The sequence below is a fragment of the Piliocolobus tephrosceles genome, chromosome 13 (assembly GCF_002776525.5).
Source record: "Piliocolobus tephrosceles isolate RC106 chromosome 13, ASM277652v3, whole genome shotgun sequence".
Classification (NCBI taxonomy): Eukaryota; Metazoa; Chordata; class Mammalia; order Primates; family Cercopithecidae; genus Piliocolobus; species Piliocolobus tephrosceles.
The window spans coordinates 93,227,555-93,249,327 of NC_045446.1; the positions used below are offsets into that span (position 1 = coordinate 93,227,555).

Consider the following 21,773-nt stretch of genomic DNA (forward strand, 5'->3'; position numbering starts at 1 on the left):
TGAACATATTCTTTTTTTTTTTTTTTGGTGAGACGGAGTCTTGCTCTGTCGCCTGGGCTGGAGTGCAGTGGCATGATCTCAGCTCACTGCAAGCTCCGCCTCCTGGGTTCACACCATTCTCCCGCCTCAGCCTCCTGAGTAGCTGACTACAGGCGCCCGCCACCTCGCCCGGCTAGTTTTTTTGTATTTTTTAGTAGAGACGGGATTTCACCGGGTTAGCCAGGATGGTCTCGATCTCCTGACCTCGTGATCCGCCCGTCTCGGCCTCCTAAAGTGCTGGGATTACCATATGAACATATTCTTTTATTTCCCTTGACCAAATACCCAGTAGTGGAATGGCTAGATTATGTGACAGTCATATGTTTAATCTTTTAATTAACTGTAAAACTGTTTTCAAATGTGGTATATAATAGATATTATTTTAAAAAATAAATAGATGAATGTATTAGGAGAGATGAGGTCTTACACGTATTTGGTTGTGTATACACATGATATAGTGCATTTATATATTCCATGTGTCTTATTTGTATTTTGATAAATAACAAAAGTATATTTTTACTATCAGTAAGTAGGATTGTTAGAGCTGCTAATTATTCAGAGTGCGACAAAGTATCATCTCAAGGCAGATACAGCATTTCATATAATTTAGTAATTAATACCAGATCTTATTTAGTATTAACCAGTTATACACAAAATAGGAATATATATGATTTATAATGAAGTGTTCTGCCTAGTACTCCAAATAATATAGCTCAGTATTTGAAAACTGATATATTCATTGTGTGAGTATGATTTTATAATAAATATCCTTCGATAACAGGTTCATTCTCAATTTGCTTACGTTAAAATTGCACTAACTAGCGGATCTTCTGAGATTTATATCCAGGCTTTTGATGTCATATTACCTTGAAAAATGATGATGTGAGTTCTTAACATGGTAGAGGGCCTGTACATTTCACTTTTGATCTTGAGTGAAATCTCATCTCACACAGCACCAACATAAATTACAATTTGGTCTTGGGTGTGACTGGCATAAATATATTTTAGAGACATGAGAAATACAAAGAAAAGTTTTCCCGCCTCCCCCTTTATCCTGCATATGTTAACATTAGAAAGATAAACCACTGCATATTCTCCTGTCTCATGTTAGTATATGGTTTTGGGGGGGTATGCATTTTTATGTATGCAGGGAAATTTTATATGGTTTGATACATCCTGATGTATTTGGTAACACAGTTAAACATCATCATTGTATGTGGCCAAGCATGCACAGGGAACATGAAACTATCAAGGGTTTTTGAGGCCCCCAGATCATTAAAATAGAATATTTGGGCTGAAGTTAAAAATGTAATATTGTTTAATGAATTTCTATTCATTTCAAAAATGGAAGATGCATATTTTAAACATAAAAGTATTCTAAATTGTTTTTTTCTGCAAATTATAATATTATCTGGGAAAACTGATTTAGTGTTTTTCCTTTATAATTCTTAGACATTTATTTTGTTATTATTTTTTTTGAGACAGAGTCTTGCTGTGTGGCCCAGGCTGGAGTGCAGTGGCCGGATCTCAGCTCACTGCAAGCTCTGCCTCGCGGGTTTACGCCATTCTCCTGCCTCAGCCTCCTGAGTAGCTGGGACTACAGGCGCCCGCCACCTCGCCTGGCTAGTTTTTTGTATTTTTTAGTAGAGACAGGGTTTCACCGTATTAGCCAGGATGGTCTCGATCTCCTGACCACATGATCTGCCAGTCTCGGCCTCCCAAAGTGCTGGGATTACAGGCTTGAGCCATCATGCTCGGCCAATTCTTAGACATTTAATTGTATTTATTTGTCTTCTTGGGATAGGTAGGTCCTTATGTGCAGTGTTGAATAAACGTAGTGATAGTTGGCATCCTTACCTTGCTATGCGTTTAAAGGGAATGGTTTTTTAACATTTTATTATTATGATATTTGCTTCATTTTATAGATACCATTTATCAGGTTGTATTAGTTGGCTTGGCTTGCTATAACAAAATACCACAAATTGGATGGCTTAAACAACAGAAATTTATTTTCTCACAGTTTCGGAGGCTAGAAGTCTGAAATCAGGGCACAGCATACTCAATTTCTGGTGAGGCTCCTCTTCCAGGCTTGTAGACAGCTGCCTTCTTTCTGAGTCCTCATGCGTCCTTTCATTTGTACATGTGCGCAGAGAGAGAGTGAGCGAGGTCTCCCGTGTCTCTTCTTCCAGGGACTCAAATCCTATCAGATCAGGCCCCGACCCCTATGACCTCATTTAACCTTAATTACCTCCTTAGAGGCCACTTGTCCAAACACAGCCATAATGGGAGTTAGGGCTTCAACAGATGGATTTTAGGGGGAACACAAACATTTAGTCCATAAATTTAAAATGTTTTCTAATATTCCCAGTGCTCCTCTTAGTCTTCACTTTACAGCAAACTATCTCAAAACTTAGTGACTTGAAGTAATAATGTTTTCTGATTTTTAAATGATTCTGTGTGTTGGCTGGATTATTCCTTTTTAGTTTCACTTGAGCTTACATGTAAAGTTGACTTTATTTGGAGAATTGAGCTGGAAGGTTCAAAATGGCCTTACTCATGTTTGTAGATGGTGCTGGCTATTAGCTAGGGTGACTTGGTTCTTGATGTGGCCTTTTGTCTACCAGATGCTAGGATGGTATATCAGGGTTCCAAGTCTAGAAAGTACACTGCATGTCCTTTTGAAGGCTAGGCTTTGTAAATTACACATTGTTTTTGCTGTATTCTGTTAATCAAAGCAAATCCAGCCCAGATTCAAGATGGTGGAGAAGTAGATATGTCTTGAAATGGGAGGAGAAGAACATTCCATTGCAAAGGATGTGATTGCAAGAATGCATCATTTATTGAAGGCTATTATTATAACAATCTCCCAAATCTTTGCTAAGTTTGCTAGGGGTAATTTGTTAAGAATATATTGATGAATTTTAATTGTCTGTGTTTCCTCTAAATATTGAGAAGATTATATATTTTTTCTCCTCAATTTATGTGAATTATAGTTTGGCCCCAGTGTGTGATGTTCCCCTTCCCAAGTCCAAGTGATCTCATTGTTCAGTTCCCACCTATGAGTGAGAACATGCGGTGTTTGGTTTTCTCTTCTTGTGATAGTTTGCTAAGAATGATGGTTTCCAGCTGCATCCATATGTTGTTAATGAATGGAATTTTATCCCTTTTGATACCATTTTAAAGTAGTATTATGAAAAAATTGTATTTAACTGGTTTAAAATATGAAAAATAGATATTTTATTATCTATGCTTTATAAAAAAGATAAGTATATGTGTTAGATTTTGTAAAAACAGATAGTTCATTGATACAAGTTACAGCCCTGTCCTCGTTAATAAAAATGTTATTATACGTTTGAACTCCCTTTCTTATTACTGCCTGTTACTTAAAAATTATAATGATAGTATTATTTAAAAAGAAATCCTCACATGTTATTTTTCTTGGACAGAAGACATCTTTTTTTGGTTGGTGTACATTTTATTCTTAAAACAGGTCTTAACATCATGGATAAAAAAATTTGCACTCTTTTTCCTTTAGACGTCTCTTTGCATTCTTATTTGTTTTCTATCATGTTTGACAAATTTAAAACACAAATAAGTAATAGCAAAACTTGAGTTAAAATAGCACTTCTTCTGACTACCAACTAGTTGTGTTTTGTAGTGTAGCAAAGCTGATAAATTAGGTGCTATTTTACAGTTCAGCTAGAGCAAATGAAAATAATTTGTCAGAAAAACAAAAAAAAAATCAAACACTGAATCACAGGTTTTTAAGAATCAGTGAAACACTCTGGAAGTAACTTGAGTTTAACAGCATGATTATTGATGTTTAACAGTTAAGTTGTACATTCATTCTGAAAGATTTATGGCCCTGATTTTATTATGAACTTTACTAATGTAAGAACCTAACAAAATATGAAATATAGTCCAATATGTTACAAAAGGAAAAACAAATCACATTTCTCCCAAAGTGAAAACAGAAGTAGTCAACATGCTATAAATGTTGAAGTTTAAAATACTGACTTAGGAAGACATATCTGGTTTTTTGGATTTATTTTGTTTATTTTAGACAAACAATGAGATAAAACAATCTTAATATTTAGGTATAATATGAAAAACAATGTATAATCATTGATTTTATATATGTAAACACACATATATCACAATATCTGTAACCTAATATTTAGCATAGTTAGTAATATTCTGGATCATTAACAAATGATTAATAAGGTTCATTAATGTTCTTAAAATGGGAATCATTAAGTATTATTTTAGAAAAAAAGTGAGTGAATTGATTTTGATGAGAATAGTGATAAAGAAACTGGTAATAAGGACATTATAGAATTGAAAGCCCTAAATAGGGAATATTTACCTTGCCCTGTTTGAATTGATTGACCCATTCTTTTTTCACTGGAGCCTTGTATGTAGAGGAAACATTGAAATTACAACTTAAAGTTAATGTAGAGCATTAAAACATTTACAAATAGTTTATCAACCAGCAATTATTGCTTTACCATTTTAGACGGTTTATTATACTATTGTTTTTCCATTCATTTCGTATTTTTAAGGAAACTATCTTTGTCAGCATTTTGAGATTATGAAATTTAAATCAAAACAATTCCAGATTTCAGAAATGAACAGAGACACCAAGTGGTTATTAATTATGGGTAATTGGAGCTTTCTGGGTAAAGAGGCAGCTTTATGCCAGGACTGGTGGCTCACACCTATAATCCCAGCATTTTGGAAGGCCGAAGTAGGAGGATCACTTGAACCCAGGAGTTCAAGACTAGCCTGGATGACATACTGAGACATAGTCTCTACCAAAAATAAAATTAGCTAGGCATGGTGGCACACACCTGTAATCCCAGCTAGTAGGGAGGCTGAGACGGGAGGATCGCTGGAGCCCAGGGATTTGAAGCTGCAGTGAGCTATGATTGCGCCATTGCACTCTGGCCTGGGTGACTGAGTGAGACCCTGTCTCAAAAAAATCCAAATAACAACAAATGAAGCATCTTTCAAATACAAGCCATTACAGTATATAATTTTAAAATCATTTTTCCCCAGCTTTAATTTCTTTTATTTTTTTGAACTGCTTAAACCATGAAATATTAAGCCAGTTGAAGAAAGATAATATGATTATAAACTATTGACAACACTTTTTGTCTCTATTTTTATAAAACAAAATATGTCTGTTTTTGTACCTGTGTTCTTTCTTCCTGTTCAACTGAAGTTATTTTTATTTGTTGATACTTATTATTTTCTTCATTCAGGTTATTTCACAGTTGAGGATTTTGGGCAGATCCATAACAGCTGGTTCCAAATTCGATAGAGAAATCTGGTCTAATGAACTTTCTCCTGTCCTCAATCTCTGGAAGAAACTAAACCAGGTTAGTAGTGGAATATTCTTCCAATTCTTTTGGTTTTTTCTCCCTGTCATTTTTTCCAGCATCCTAACCATGTGCTCCCCATTTCTGCCTGAGTCATACAAGTAATCACATTGCACAGGTTCCTAACTGTGAAGTCATGACCCAGGACCTCCTTTCTCCGTACCAGCGCACATCAAAATTAGTATTCTTTACTCTCTCTTTTATGAAATCGATCTTTCCTTATCTTTAAATAAGTAATCAAATTCACATAATTTCAGTTATCCGCTTTAGCAGTTCATTCCTTGTCTCGGTGTTTGATAATTTTCTTCATCTTAGGACTATGTTTCTTATAACAGTTTCTGAGCCCAGTTTCCAACTTTTTTCAATGACATTGGCAGTTTTGTATTTTCTAGTGATTTTCCCAATTCATGCAGTTCTTAAAATGTATATACATATACAACCATGTAGGTATTCATATGTGTAAATATTATGTAATATAGCTATTTATTCTGAGAATAATGTATGATTATTTTCAGTTTTTACTTAGTAATAATATGGAAATGGAATTATTTGCATAATTGACTAAGTTTACCTCTTATTAAACAGAAAACCAATGGCAAAAGTAACCTTAATTATTGCAAAGATCTCATCTTACATTTTGGAGTCATAATCCAGGTATTCGTTAGAAAGTTTCCTTCTCCGTGAAATACAGTTAACTTGTTTGACTCAATTTCCAGAGTTTGGGGAAGATTAGAGTCCACTCTATAGTTTTGGCACCTTAGTCCCCTATAATTTTTCTCTGCCTACTTCTAAATTTGTACTGTCCATGTCGTTTTTATTCCAAATTTGATTTAACCTTAAAGCACAACTTATATATCTGTTTTTTATAAGAAATCTGGTCGTGTGATTTTGTAGCTTTAGTGATCATTAATGAAGTGCGAGGAGCAGCTCATATTGCTAAGTGTGCAGTCTTCTAAGTCACTTTTCTTTTAACTACATTCTTTGAAGTTTTAGCACTTCTTAAGGTTCCCACAGTTGACTCTTCCATCTGTGCGAAATTTACTTGGATGTGTCATTTAGACTTCCTTGCACTACCTGCTTCTCTTCATCAGGCACATCTGATTTTATTGCTAGTCTCTCTCCCTCGCTGCCAGCACACATACATACCTTCTTTGTAATTCTGAGAAAACTTTTTTCAATTATTACATAAAGAAGACTATATGAATGACTTCAAAGGCTTATATGTAGATTATTTGCCTCCTGTGACCCAACTCAAGATTAGAAACTCAGTGTTTTCTCTGCCATTCCCCAAACCCTCATTTTCTTTTTTTTCTTTTTCTTTTATTTATTTTTTGTTTTGTTTTGTTTTTTGTTTTTTGTTTTTTGAGATGGAGTCTCACTCTGTCATGAAGTTTGGAAGGCAGTGGCACAGCTTCTGCTCACTGCAGCCTCCGCCTCCGTGGTTCAAGCGATTCTCCTGCCTCAGCCATCCAAGTAGCTAGGACTACAGGCGCATGCTACTGCAACCAGCTAATTTTTGTATTTTTAGTAGAGACGCATTTTCAGCATATTAGCGAGGCTGGTCTCAAACTCCTGACCTTAGGTGGTCCACCTGCCTCAGCCTCCCATAGTGCTGGGATTACAGGCGTGAATCACCACGCCCAGCCCAAACCCTCATTTGGAATGTAGATATAGCCCATTACTAGTTCTCTGATGTTGAATTTCTGCCACAACAGACCCCCTAATTACCTGATTCCTACATACAAAAGAAACAGGGTAGAATCTGGGTTTTGAATTAGCATTCAAAAATCATAATTTTATTTTAGGGGAAATCATAATTTTGTAATCAAATTATGATTTCCCCTAAAATAAAATTATGATTTTGAATGCCAATTAATAATGCAGTTAAGTATTTTGAATTCTCATCACTTATGTAACAAAGATAAAAATGTGACTTCTAGAGCCAGACTGGTGGGGTTCAAATTTCAGTTCCAGAACTTTCTAATTGTATAACTTAGGAAACTTACTTGACTTTTCTGTAAAATGAGTATAATGATAGTACTTACTATCATTACTTACTATCATCACCAGCAGTGATATTACTCATGAGGATTAAATGCATTAATATATGTAAAGCTTTTATAATAGTGTCTGGCATATGTAAGCACTCTCTTTTAACTATTCCTTTAACATTTATTGAAGGTACTTTTATTATGAATGTTCATTTATAATACATGATCATTCATTTTACCCTTTTTCAGGCAAATTATTTTTATTGATATAATCATATTATTGGTCAGTTGTTCATTCAGATATTTTAATGAGTACATAATGTGTTTCAGTGATTTTTATGCTAGGGACTAAATAGAGAAACTTGTGGACAGAACAGTCATGGTACCTACCTTGTGGAGTTTACAGTTAGTTCATAAGAGAGATATTAAAAGATGAAGCAAGTAAATAAATTATTACAAATTATTGCAGATGCTGTGGATGGAAATCACAAGTGCTGTTATAATAAGGGAGAAGACGTATTTTGGCCTGGTTAGTTGGGCAGTATCTTGTTTGAGAAGTGAAATTGAATCCAAGATATGAGCAATGAGAAGCTAGCCAGACAGAGTTGGAGGGGAAGACTACTTTAAGCCAAGGTGACAGCATACACACGTTCCCTGAGAAGAGAAAAAATGCTTGGTGCATTCAATAAAGTTGAAAGGATGTCAGTGTGATTGGAGTATAGGGACTAAAGGATAGAATAGATGAGGTAAGGGGATGCTATGATCTGAATGTTTGTTTCCCTCTTGAAATTCATATGTTGAAGTCTTAACTCTCAAAGTGATGGTATTTGTAGATGGGGCCTTTGGGAGGTATGATTAGGTCATAAGAATAGAGCCCTCACAAATGGGATTAGTGCCCTTATTAAAGAGATTCTAGAGAGATCCCTTACCCCTTCCTGCACGTGAGGACACATCAAAAAGACGGTCATCTGTGAATCAGGAAGCAGGTGCTCACCAAATACAGAATCTGTGACGTCTTGATCTCAGACTTCTCAGACTCCAGAACTGTAAGAAATACATTTCTGTTGTTTATAAGCTTTCTAGTTTCTGGTGTTTTGTTATAGCAACCAGAGCAGACTAAGACAGGGGAAGGAATTTTATTCCAAGTCCAATGGAAAACCATGAAAGTTATAGGTAGAGTTACAGGTAGAACTTTCTTCAGAAAGTTTTTGAAGAAAGCTGTTGTGTAGAAGATGGTGAGAAAGTAAGGAGAACATTCAGGAGACTCTTGCAGTAGTCCGGGTAAGAGCTGATGGCAGCTTACATTACAGTGGCAGAGCGGATGAAGAGCAGTTGATGCCCTTGAGTAATGCCAAAATGTAGAGTTATTATCAGAAGAAGAGTGGCTGGAGTATCAGTGAGGGAAACAAACAAAAACAAAAAAGCCAAAAAAAGAACAGAAGACTGTGTTATCATAGAAACCTTGAGGAATCTTTAGTTAGGAATTAAATTGTTAACTAGGCCAAATAGCTTCTGAGAGGTTAAACAAAGTGAGGACAGAACGGACCGTTGGATTTTCAGAATAAAAGTTGTCACTGGTTACCTTGACAAGAAAAGTTTAGGTGGAATAAGGAGACTAGAAGTTAGATTTAAAGGCTAACTAGAAATATGAGATGAGGAAGTAGAGTGAATCTATCTAGAGAATTCTTTTTTTTAATGTGCTATAAAGGAGAATAGCAAAATACAGGGCCCAGTGTGTTTTTTTCTTAGAGAGGGAAAATGAGTATTAGGTTGGTTTTAGGCTAATGAGAAAGATTCAGTAGAGGAAGTAGCTGCAGATGCTGAAAAATTAATTAAAGCTCTGAAACCATTTAGGAAAACAAAAACAATGATTTTTGCCAAACGAGGGATCAGTAATAAATACAGATGCTCCTGCTTCTTGAATAGGTTAAATTTTTTTTTTTTTTTAAGATATGGAATCTTGATGTAACTATTTCTCTCAATGTGAAACCACTGAAGTTTAATCTTGCCATGCTTTTCTGTCCTTGCTTCTGCCACATAGAATTCCATTGTTCCAGCATTTATAAGATTATTTGGTTTCTGTGTTTGTTTTTAATTATTGGCTCAATCAGGATATATGCAATATTTTTCCCACTTTTTACAACTGTTAGTATAATCCCAGGTATTCCTTTAAGCTCTTCTCAATGTCACATTTCAAACCAATTCAATTAATCGTTTCATCTTTCTGTCCCTTTGTTTTCTTTGACTTGGCTTAGTTGACAAAATAGAGTGCTACAAAGTTGCTGAACATCCTTGTTCCCAATTTAATCTTTGTATATCTACTCTTTAAATGATTTAATAGGTGGCCAGGCGCAGTGGCTCACGCCTGTAATCCCAGCACTTTGGGAGGCCAAAGTGGGAGGATCACCTGAAGTCAGGAGTTCAAGAACAACCTGGCCAACATGGTGAAACCCCCATCTCTACTAAAAATACAAAAATTAGCCAGGCATGGTGGTACATGCCTATAGTCCCAGCTACTTGGGAGGCTGAGGCAGGAGAATCACCTGAACCCGGGAGAGGAAGGTTGCAGTGAGCCAAGATTGCACCACTGCACTCCAGCCTGGGTGACAGAGCAAGACTCTGTATCTAAATAAATAAATAAGTAAATAAAGATATAAAGATATAATAGGCATTTCATTTAAGTACACTGACAGCTGGTCTAGGTTTAGCTTGATTTTTATCCTGTTATTTTGCACAAGATGCCTTAGTAATACTACAGTTCCAAGAAACTGTTTCAACCTGTTTTTCTTAACACATCAGAGGTAAATGTGCAAGAATACTTTAATTGTTTTGAAGTAATTTTCTCCAAAACTCAGCTTCTCTTGTCTCTCCACTGCTTTTTTTCCTAGTTAGAACTATGAGTTTATGAGAAAATCAGTTTAGGATATGTTTGTAAGTGAGCTGGAGAGGAGATCTACTAGTGTGTTATTTCAACTGAGAAATAATGTTTATCCAGCTGCTCTAAAGATTCTAGAATTTAGCAATTTCAAAATTGCTATTAGGGGTTTTGATTAATACTCAATTTAAAATCTTGCCACAAGACACACTCTTATTCCAAAACAAAATATTTTCTGAGTTTGTTCTTTCCCAAACTTGAGCTCCTTTAAGGGAAATAGTGATAGATATGGAATTAATCTGTGTATCTTTTAACAGCTAGAATTTTAGAGTTTTCCTGTTGGGGATCATTAGAAAAAACTACCATCATGTTGAAACTGGAATATGGAGATCCTGAAATGTTTCTAGTGATTAAAGGGATTGGAAAACATAAATTGAGTCTACATTACCAATTGTGACTAATAATTTAAGGCATCCCAAAATGATATTGTAGCTGATTTAGCATGCATTCTCTGCTGCTTTATGTTTAAGGGGAAGAAACACTATTATATAAAAGGTAAAGACCAGCTAGGCTTATTTTGACAGTAGACATTATTTTATTTTCATGAAGCCAAGGACTCACAAAAACTCATGACACATAGCATTATGACTTCCCAATGTAATAGGAGTCTTTTTTCCATATGAGGACCTTGAAGCTCCATAAGACAAGCAAGAAAATGCCATTAATAAAAAATATGCAAATGTCTGGCTATTCTAGATGCTTGACGGAGAATGATGAAAAGGAAATGACTAAAGAAAACCAAATATATAGTTTAATTTTACTAAAATATTAACATTTTACATGTTCATGCTATTAACAATATGTGTAAAGAATCTAACTCAGTACATACATTTGACTTTTAAAACCTCAAAATATTAACAACTTCAGTAGATACTAAGAATTTAAGAATCTGAACAAATTATGAGAAAAAGGGCTAGATAAAACAGAGGGGTTGTACTGACAAAATAAAGGAAATAGGAGGCTTTAGTGAGAAGCAGTTTCCTTTTGATTATAATTTTTTTAAAGGGCTGGCATTTTATTCCTGAGTTTGTTTGAACAGTTTTGTAATTGATCCTTGGAACATTTTTATGATGGCTGCTTTACAGTCTTTGTTCAATAATCCCAACTTCTGTGTCATGTTGTTTGCATCTGTTGATAATCTTTCTTTTTAAATTTAAATTGAAGTTTTACTGGTTCTTGGTATAATGAATAACTTTGTGCTATATCCTGAACATTTTAAATATTTGTAAGATTATGGTTCCTATTTAAATCTATTGTTTTTTAAGCAGATAGTCAACCTATTTAAGTTCAGAATGCATGTCTTGATTCACTTCTATAGGTTGTGGTTCCAACATCAATTTAATTTATACAATCTCTGCAGTGCTATGCTGATCTGCCTCACTTGTGTCTTACGTGACAGGACTTTACCATCACCACAACCATCACTACCTCCTCCCCACAGTCTCCACAGAGCCAGCTGTGAGAGGGAGGGCATGCCCTCTTGTTACTTCAGTAGTGAGGTGGAGCCCAGAATTCCATCCACAGGCACTGCAGGGGAGGAGCAATGCCTCTTACTTCAGGGAGCAGGCAGAAGCAAGTCAGAGTACTGCCCAGCAACCTGGCATCTCTCCTTCTACTGCAGGCCAGGGATGACTCATGACTTTTAAAAAAATAATTATTGATTTCTTCTTTTTTAATTTGTAGAATATTTTACATTGGTAAGTTAGAAATGTGCATTGGTGCCTGGGCACGGTGGCTCATGCCTGTAATCCCAGCATTTTGGGAGGCCGAGGCAGGTAGATGATTTGAGACTGGGAGTTCGAGACCAGCCTGACCATCATGGAGAAACCCCATCTCTACTAAAAATACAAAATTAGCTGGGGGCATGGTGGCACATGCCTGTAATCCCAGCTACTCAGGAGGCTGAGGCAGAAGCGCTTGAACCCGGGAGGCAGAGGTCACGGTGAGCCGAGATCGTACCACTGCACTCCAGCCTGGGCAACAAGAGCGAAACTCCATCTTAGGAAAAAAATAAAAGAAATGTGTATTGGCCCTTTGAAATTAAATTAGTAATAGAAGGTTGCTGGAGATTTCTAAAAATAAATTCTGTAAAGCCAAGAAATTGTAACTTTAATTCCTGTTGGGCTCAGTAAGATAGGAACTCACAAGAATACTGTAAGTACTTATATTCAGGCAAGGGTCCAAAATACATTTTTTCATCAGATTGAAACTGGGAAAAGGTATCAGTTTAACTCATTGTTTAGATCTGGGCTGTTTCTAACCTTCAACCTTGTTGAATAGCCAAAGGAGAGAACTGAGATGGCAAAGCTAAGTAGATACAGCACTATAATTCTTTATTGTACAGGGAAATTTTGCCCTCTTTCCCCTTCAAAAGGTTTGAACATGCAAAGAAATTATATTTTGCAATTTTTAAAACCTATATTATCTTTGGCTTTACGTGTTTGAGCTATGTTCAGATTGGTTGAAACTAAAGGAAGAAGTAGAGCTTACGCATTTTGGATTAATCTGTAGCTTTTGTGCATCATAAAATAGTTCAACCATCTTTAATAGACACAGATAAGAACAAATGCTCCTTTTTTGTGAGGTAGTTTCGAATGCAGAGCAATAGAACTGGGAATAGAGTTTATATCTTAAGATAGAAAAATATTTAAAATTGTATAGGCATTAAACATGTTTAAACTTCCTTTTTCTGTAAAATGTAGTCATGGAACCAAGGATGATTGAATAGCCAGTGTCTCCTTAGGTGGTACAACAAAAATGATGGATTTGGAAGAAATGATGCAACTCTGGGTTTCATCTTTTGGTTGGGACATTTCCTTTATGTCTTGTTGGATTGAATGTAACAGTCACTTTTCAATACAGAAGTAAAGCAGTATGTCAGGCATTTACAGGGCAAATGCCAATTTCTTGAGCATGTGTGTGCATATATGAATGTGTGTGTCACGTGTGTGAGAGAGAAAAGACAGTCAAGGTTAAAGTCTTTGTAGTCTATTATTTTCATACATTTTAAAGTAAAACACTAGAAAATAAAGCAAAAGACATCAGGACTCAAATCAAGGTTTATTTATAAATGAACCTTTAATAAGAAAAAATGTTTTCCATATAATTTTTAGTGTAATATAGTTTATCATTATTTTTTATAAAATCTTATTGGTAAGATAATGTAAAATGTTAAAATAGGACAGAAACGAGATATTTCTACCATTCATTCTTTTTTTTGGAGATGGGAGTCTCGCTCTGCCGCCCAGGCTAGAGTACAGTGGCCGGATCTCAGCTCACTGCAAGCTCCACCTCCCGGGTTCACGCCATTCTCCTGCCTCAGCCCTCCAAGTAGCTGGGACTACAGCTGCCTGCCACCATGTCCGGCTAATTTTTTTTTTTTTTTTTTATTTAGTAGAGACGGGGTTTCACCGTGTTAGCCAGGATGCTCTGTGTCTCCTGACCTCGTGATCTGCCTGCCTCAGCCTCCCAAAGTGCTGGGATTACAGGTGTGAGCCACCGCGCCTGGCCACCATTCATTCTTAATGCAGTTTAATGTCGTAAAGCATGGAGTATGAAACTTCACTGGTTGGTTTAAAATTCCATATCTGCCGCTTACAGATGTAATTCTGCCCATTTTATTTATTTGCTTTGCCTAGTTGACTGCTCTATGAAATGGAGATAAAAGGTTGTCATAATGACTAGATTAGTTAATACTTGTAAAGCACTGAGAACTGTGCCTAGCCCAATGTTAAGTGCCCAATAAATATAGACTATTACTAATACAGATTTTAAAGTTAATAGTAGGAATGTAATTGCTCTGTAATCTCTCTGTGTTCTTGAAATTTGATATCCCTTTGATCACTAAACAATTTAGAAGAGTGGAATAATTTTTCCAGCATTTATTTTTAAAATGTAATTAACAGAGAAGCTTATCCTAATAAGGTAACAAAAAATAGGCCTGTAGAAAAATGTAGCTTACTTTAATATAATGGGTCATTTTAGAATCCTAATTAAATTGCATATTAAGCAAGTTTTCAATCAACTACTAATGAAATTGTTCTAAAAGAATTACTTCTCTGGGAAGAATAATCATTTTTAATGAATGATTAATATATGAGTTGTGGCTAAATGTTATTACTTACTGGGTTTCAGATGTACACATTTGTATGTGTCTGAGTGTGGGTGTGTTTTATCTGTTTTATCTGATACTGCTTTATCAGTATCAGATAACAAAATGTATCAGTATCATTAAAAAAATGAGTTTTTTAAAAAACATATTTCATTATTCCAATAATTATTGCTAGAATGCTTTTTCATCATTTTTCCACTAAATCAAAGATTCTGAAAGGAAATCTTAAGTAATTCTTTATACGTAATTATGAAAAGTTTTAAAATCATCTAGGATACCTACTCACATTTTTATCAGGTCACTTTTGTCTTTTATTAAATTTGTTTTATTATTATTATATTTTAAGTTTTAGGGTACATGTGCATAACGTGCAGGTTTGTTACATATGTATACTTGTGCCATGTTGGTGTGCTGCACCCATTAACTCGTCATTTACATTAGTTATATCTCCTAATGCTATCCCTCCCCCCTCCCCCCTCCCCACAATAGGCCCCGATGTGTGATGTTCCCCTTCCTGTGTCCAAGTGATCTCATTGTTCAATTCCCACCTATGAGTGAGAACATGCGGTGTTTGGTTTTCTGTTCTTGTGATAGTTTGCTGAGAATGATGGTTTCCAGCTGCATCCATGTCCCTACCAAGGACAGGAACTCATCCTTTTTTATGGCCACATAGTATTCCATGGTGTATATGTGCCACATTTTCTTAATCCAGTCAGTCACTGATGGACATTTGGGTTGATTCCAAGTCTTTGCTATTGTGAATAGTGCTGCAATAAATATACGTGTGCATGTGTCTTTACAGCAGCATGATTTATAATCCTTTGGGTATATCCCCAGTAATGGAATGGCTGGGTCAAATGGTATATCTAGTTCTAGATCCCTCTTATTTATAAAGTAGAAACCCAGGTTTTTCTTTAGTTTTAAAAATTTGTTGTTACCTTTATACTCCACACATTGTAATTGTACATATTTTGGGGGTTCTATTTGATGTTTAAATTACATATATGTTGTATAGTGATCAAAGTAGGGTATTTAACATATCCGTCAACTAATGCATTTATCATTTCTTTGTGGTGAGAATATGGAAAGCCTCTCTTCTAGCTACTTTGTACTATGCTTCACTCACCCTATAGCTATAGGGTACTGTAGCGATGGTCACCCTGCTGGGCAATAGAACACCAAAACTTATTCCTCATATCTAATTATAACTCTGCACTTGTTGAACAACCTCTTTTTATCTTCCCTTTATATATCCCCTCCACAGTCTCTAGTAACCGCTGTTCTACTCTCTGCTCCTATGTTACCAACTTTTTTCCTAAGATTCCACATGAGTAAGATTATGTGGTATTTGACTTTCTGTGTTTGGCTTATTTCACTTAATATCTTCCAAGTTCCTCCATGTTGTCACAACTGACAGAATTTCATTTTTTTGTCCTATAGCTGAACAGTATTCCATGGTGTATATATACCATGTTTTCTTTATCCATTCATTGTTGTACACTTAGGTTAATTCTGTATCTTGTCTCTTGTAAATAGTGTTACAATAAACGTGAGAGGTCAAATGTCTTTTATACTGATTTCATTTCCTTTGGATATATACTCAGTAGTGAGAATGTGGGTAGCTCTATTTTTAGTTTTTTGAGAAACCTCCATACTTTTAAAATAATAACTACACTAATTTATAATTCCTCCAGTAGTATGTAAGTGTTCCCTTTTCACAGTATCTTTACTAACATTTGTTTTCTTTTGTCTTCTTGATAGTAGCTTTTCTAAGTGGAATGAGACAACATCTTATTGTGGTTTTGATTTGCATTTCTCTGATTAATGATGTACATTGTTTCATACACCTGTTGGCCATTTGTGTGTCTTCAAAAATGCTGGCTGAGGTCTTTGGCCAATGTTTGAATCACATTGGGTGTTTTTTTTGACCATTGAGGTAATAATTTCCTTTTACATTCTGGATATTAACCCCTATTCAGGTGTATTGTTTGTAAATATTTTCTTCCATTCTGTAGGTGAACTCTTCACTCTATTAATTGTTTCCTTTGCTGTGCAAAAGCTTTTTAGTTTGATATAATCCCATTTGTCTCTTCTGCTTTTGTTGCTTGTGCATTGGAAGTCTTGTTTAAAAAATCCTTGCCCAGCCCAATGTACTGAAGTTCTTCCTGCATATTTTCTTCTAGCAGTTTCATAGTTTGGGTTTTACATTGAAATCTTTAATTTTTTTTTTTTTTCTTTTTGAGACGGAGTCTCGCCCTGTTGCCCAGGCAGGAGTGGAGTGGTGCGATCTGGGCTCACTGCAAGCTCCGCCTCCTGGGTTCATGCCATTCTCCTGCCTCAGCCTCCCAGTGGCTGGGATTACAGGCGCTTGCCACCACGCCCGGCTAATTTTTTGTATTTTTAGTAGAGACGGGATTTCACCGTGTTAGCCAGGATGGTCTCTATCTCCTGACCTCGTGATCCGCCCGCCTTGGCCTCCCAAAGTGCTGGAATTACAGGCGTGAGCCACCGTGCCTGGCCTGAAATCTTTAATTTATTTTGATTTTCTTTTTGTATATAATGAGAGGTAGGGGCCTAGTCTCATTATTCTCTTTGTGGATATCTAATTGTTCTAGCACCGTTTATTGACAATACTGTCTTTCCCGAATGTATGTTCTTGGGACCTTTTTCAAAAAACCAGTTGACTGACTTTGGACTGGAACAAGATGGCAGAATAGAAGGCTCCACCAGTCACCCTCCCCCTACCAACCCTGCAAGGATACCAATTTAACAACTATCTGCACACACAAAAACCACCTTTATAAGCACTAAAAATCAGGTGAGCACTCACAATACCTGATTTTAACTTCATATTGCTGAAAGAGGCATTGAAGAGGTAGGAAAAACAGCTTTGAATTGCAGACACCACCCCTCCCCTGTCCCTAAGCAGCAGTGGCATGGCATGGAGAGCTTTTTGATACGCTGGGGAGAGGGAGATCGCAGCATTTGTGAGGCACTGAACCCAGTTCTGCCCTATTATAACAGAAAACAAAATGGGACCAAAATAGCTGACACCCACCCATAGAAGGATAATTTAAACCAGCCCTAACCAGAGAGGATTCACAGATGCTAGCGGCAGGAACCCGAGTTCTTGCAAGCCTCACCACAGCAGGCTAAAGTACTCTGAGGCTCTAAATTATCTTGAAAAGCAGTCCAGGCCACAAGGATTTCAATTCCTATGTGAGTAATGCTGCCGAACTAGGCCCAGAGACAGTGGACTGGAAGGAGCACGTGACCTACTGAGGCAACTGCTGGGGCAGCTAAGGGAATGCTGGCATCACCCCTCCCCTAACCCCAGGATACGCAGCTCACATCTCCAAAAGAGACTCTCCTGCTTGAGGAGAGGAGGGGAAAAAGTGGGGAGGACTTTGTCTTGCATCTTGGATACCAGCTCAGCCACAACAGGATAGGGCACCAGTCAGAGTTGTGAGCCCTTTTTCTGGGCCCTAGCTCCCGGGCAACGTTTGTAGACACTCACTGCATCAGAAAGCAACCTGCTGCCTTGAAGGAAAGGACCCAACCCTGGCAAGATTCATCACCTGCTAACTGAAGAGCCCTTGTGCGCTGCATAACCAGCAGCAATACCCAGGTGTACTACATTGAGGGCTTTGGGTAAGATTCTGAAACTTACTGGCTTCAGGTGAGACTCAGCACATTCCCGACTGTAGTGGTTGTGGAGTAAGACTCCTTCCACTTGAGAAAAGCAGAGAGAAATGCAAAGGGGGCATTGTCTTGCACATTAGTTAGCAGCTTAGCTGCAGAGAGATAGGGCACCAAAGAGGCTCTTGGAGCCCCAATTTCAGGACTTGGCTCCTAGACGGCATTGCTGGACCTGCCCTGGGCCAGAGGGGAGCCCACTGCCCTGAAGGGTGAGTCCCAGGTCAGGCAGCATTCACTACAAGTGGACTGAAGAACCTTTGGGCCTTAAGGGAATATCGGTGGTAGTCTCAGAGGCTCCTCATGAGCCTGTTGTGGCAGTGGCCACGAGTGAGGCTCCTCTGTCTTTGGAGCGGGGAGGGAAGAATGGAAAAGGACTGAATCTTGTGGTTTGAATGTAACAGTACTCAGCTACAGTACAATAAAATACCAGGTAGAGTTCTAAGATTTTTGACTCTAGTTCCTAGCTGCTGGACAGTACCTCTGGACACACCCATGGCTTGGGGAAACTCACCAACCTGAAGGGAAGGACACAGGCCTGGCTGACTTTGCCACCTGCTGATTGTAAAACCCCAGCGCCTTGAGTGAACATAGGCCATAGCCAAGGAGTGGTTACTGCAGGCCTTGGGCAAGACCTAGCGCTGTGCTGGCTTCAGGTCTGACACATGCAGTACTAGTGGTGGTAGCCACAGGAGTGCTTGTGTCACACCACCCCCTGCTCCAGGTGACTCAGAACAGAGAGACGTTCCTTTCATTGGGGTGAGAGTAAAGGAAGAGAACAAGAGTCCCTACCTGATAATCCAGAAAATTCTTCCAGATCTAGTCCAAGACCATCAAGGTGGTACCTTTATGAAGATGCAAGAACCACAATATGACTGGGCTTGGAGTACACCCTAAAGCAGATGGAGCTTAGATCACAACACCCAAGTCCTTTAAAATATCTGGAAAGCCTTCCTAAGAAGGTACAAACAGTCCCAGACTGAGAAAACTACAGTAAATACCTAATTCTTCAATGCCGAGACATCAAGGAACATCTGCAAGCATTAACACCATCCAGGAAAATATGACCTCACAAAATTAACTAAGGCACCAGGGACCAATCCTGGAGACACAGAAAATGGAACCTTTCAGACAGAGAATGCGAAATAGCTGTTTTGAGAAAACTCAGAGAAACTCAAGATAACACAGAGAAGGAGCTCAGAATTCTATCAGATAAATTTTAACAGAGATGGAAATAATTAAAAAGAATCAGGCAGAAATTCTTGAGCTGAAAAAGTGCAGCTGGCATACTGAAGAATGCATTCGAGCCTTTTGATAACAGAATTGATCAAGCAGAAGAAAGTGAGTTTGAAGACAGACTATTTGAAAATATACAGTCAGAGAAGACAAAAGAAAAAAGAATTAAAAACAATGAAGCACACCTACAGGTTCTAGAAAGTAGACTGAAAAGGGCAAATCTAAAAGTTATTGGTCTTGGAGATAAAGAGATAGAGGTAGAAAGTTTATTCAAAAGGATAATAACAGAGCTTCTCAAATCTAAAGAAAGATATCAATATTCACATATAAGAAGGTTGTAGAATACCAAGCAGATTTAATTGAAAGAAGAGTACCTCAAGGCACTTACTTATCAGACTCCCAAAGATCAAGGAAAAAGAAAGGATCCTAAAAGCATTAAGAGAAAAGAAACAACATACAATGGAGCTTCAGTACATTTGGCAGCAGACATTTCAATGGAAGCCTTACAGGAGAGAGTGGCATGACAAAGTGCTGAATGAAAAAAATATTTTACCCTAGCATAGTATATCCAGTGAAAATATCCTTCAACCATGAAGTAGAAATTTTCTTGATTTTATTTGCAGATAGCTCACTATTAGTGGACAGTAAGACTACTGGTTATTGTATGTTACTTTTGTATCATGAAACTGTACTGAATTTGTTTATTCTCACAGTTTTTGGTGGAGACTTTAGAGTTTTCTATATGTAAGATCATGTTGTCGGCAAATAGGAACAATTTGGTTTCTTCCTTTCCCATTTGGATTTTTTTTTTTTTTTTTTTTTGGCTAGAACTTTCATTCCTATTTTGAATAAAAGTGGTGAAAGTGGGCAACTTTGTCTTGTTCCTTTTTTTTTTTGAGACAGGGTCTCACTCTGTCACCCAGGCTGGAGTGCAGTGGCACGATCTTGCTCACTGCAACCTCTACCTCCTGGGCTCAAGCAATTCTCATGCTTCAGCATCCCAGTAGCTGGGATTACAGCATACACCACCATGCCCGGCTAATTTTTGTATTTCTAGTTTGGCCATGTTGCCTAGGCTAGTCTCGAACTCCTAAACTCAAGTGATCAGCCTGCCTAGGCCTCCCAAAGTGCTGGGATTATAGGCGTGAACCTCCACGCCCAGCCTTTGTCTTCTTCTTGATCTTAACATTCAGTATGATGTTATTGTGCATTTGTCAAGTATGGCCTTTATTTGTGTTGAGGTAGATATCTTCTGTTTCAATTTGTTGATACTTTTTTTGTCAGGAAGGAATGTTGAATTTTGTCAAATGCCTTTTTTGTGTCTGTTGAAATGATCATGTGGCTTTTGTTCTTGTCTTAACGTGTGTCACTTTTATTCATTTGTATGTGTTAAACCATCTTTTCATCCCTGGGGTGAATCCCACTTTAGTATACTGAATGATTTTTTTAATGTATTTTTGAATTTGGTTTGCTAGTATCTTTTTGAGAGTTTTCACATGTATATGTTTTAGGGATATTGGCCTATAGTTTGCTTTTTCTCTGCTGTGTCCTTCTCTGGTTTTGGAATCACAATAATGCTGGCTTTGTAAAATGAGTTTAGAATTGTTTCTTCCTCTTTATTTTTTTGGAGTAGTTTGAAGAGCATTGGTATTAGTTCTTTAAATGTTTGGTAGAGTGCAGCAGTGAAGTCATCCGGTCCTGAGCTTTTTTTTTGAAGGCTTCTATTATAGATTCAGTTTTCACACTTGTTATTGTTCAATTGTGTGTGTGCGCACGTGTGTGTGTGTGTGTGTGTGTGTGTATGTGTGTGTGTATGTAGAGATAGGGCCTCGCTCTGTCACTGAGGTTGGAGTGCAGTGGTGCGATTTTGAATCACTGCAGCCCCAATTCCTGGGCTCAGGCAATCCCCATGCCTCAGCCCCCCAGGTAGCTGGGCCTATATTCGTGCACCACCACATTTGGCTAATTTTTGTAGAGAATGGGTTTTTCCATGTTGTCCAGGCCGCTCTCAAGCTCCTGAGCTCAGGTACTCCACCCATCTTGGCCTCCCAAAGTGCTGGGATTATAGGCATGAGTGACCATGCCTGACCCCATTTTTTAACTGATAATTTATCTAGGTAAATTTTATGTGTCTAGGAATTTATGCACTTTTTTCTGTTATCAATTTGTCAGCATATAGTTGCTTATAATAGTCTCTTATGATACTTAGTATTTCTGTGATATCAGTACTAATGTCTTCTTTTTTGACTCTGATTTTGAGTCTTCTCTCTTTTTTCTTAGTCTAACTGAAAATGCTTGTTGATTTTCATTGACCCATTGGTTATTATGAGCATGTTGTTTTGTTTCCATGTATTTTTACAATTTCCTAAATTTTTCTTGATTTC

General features: G+C 37.3%; 1 protein-coding gene across 2 annotated transcripts in view; it reads left to right on the top strand.

Annotated features, from left to right (window-relative positions):
• DYNC2H1 (dynein cytoplasmic 2 heavy chain 1) overlaps positions 1-21,773 on the top strand; it is a 352,433-nt gene that overhangs the window by 242,562 nt on the left and 88,098 nt on the right. For both annotated transcript variants that reach the window (XM_023208014.3, XM_023208015.3), the window contains one exon: positions 5,304-5,420. In XM_023208014.3, the coding sequence (XP_023063782.2) occupies positions 5,304-5,420 (117 nt within the window). The remainder of the gene's footprint in view (positions 1-5,303; positions 5,421-21,773) is intronic.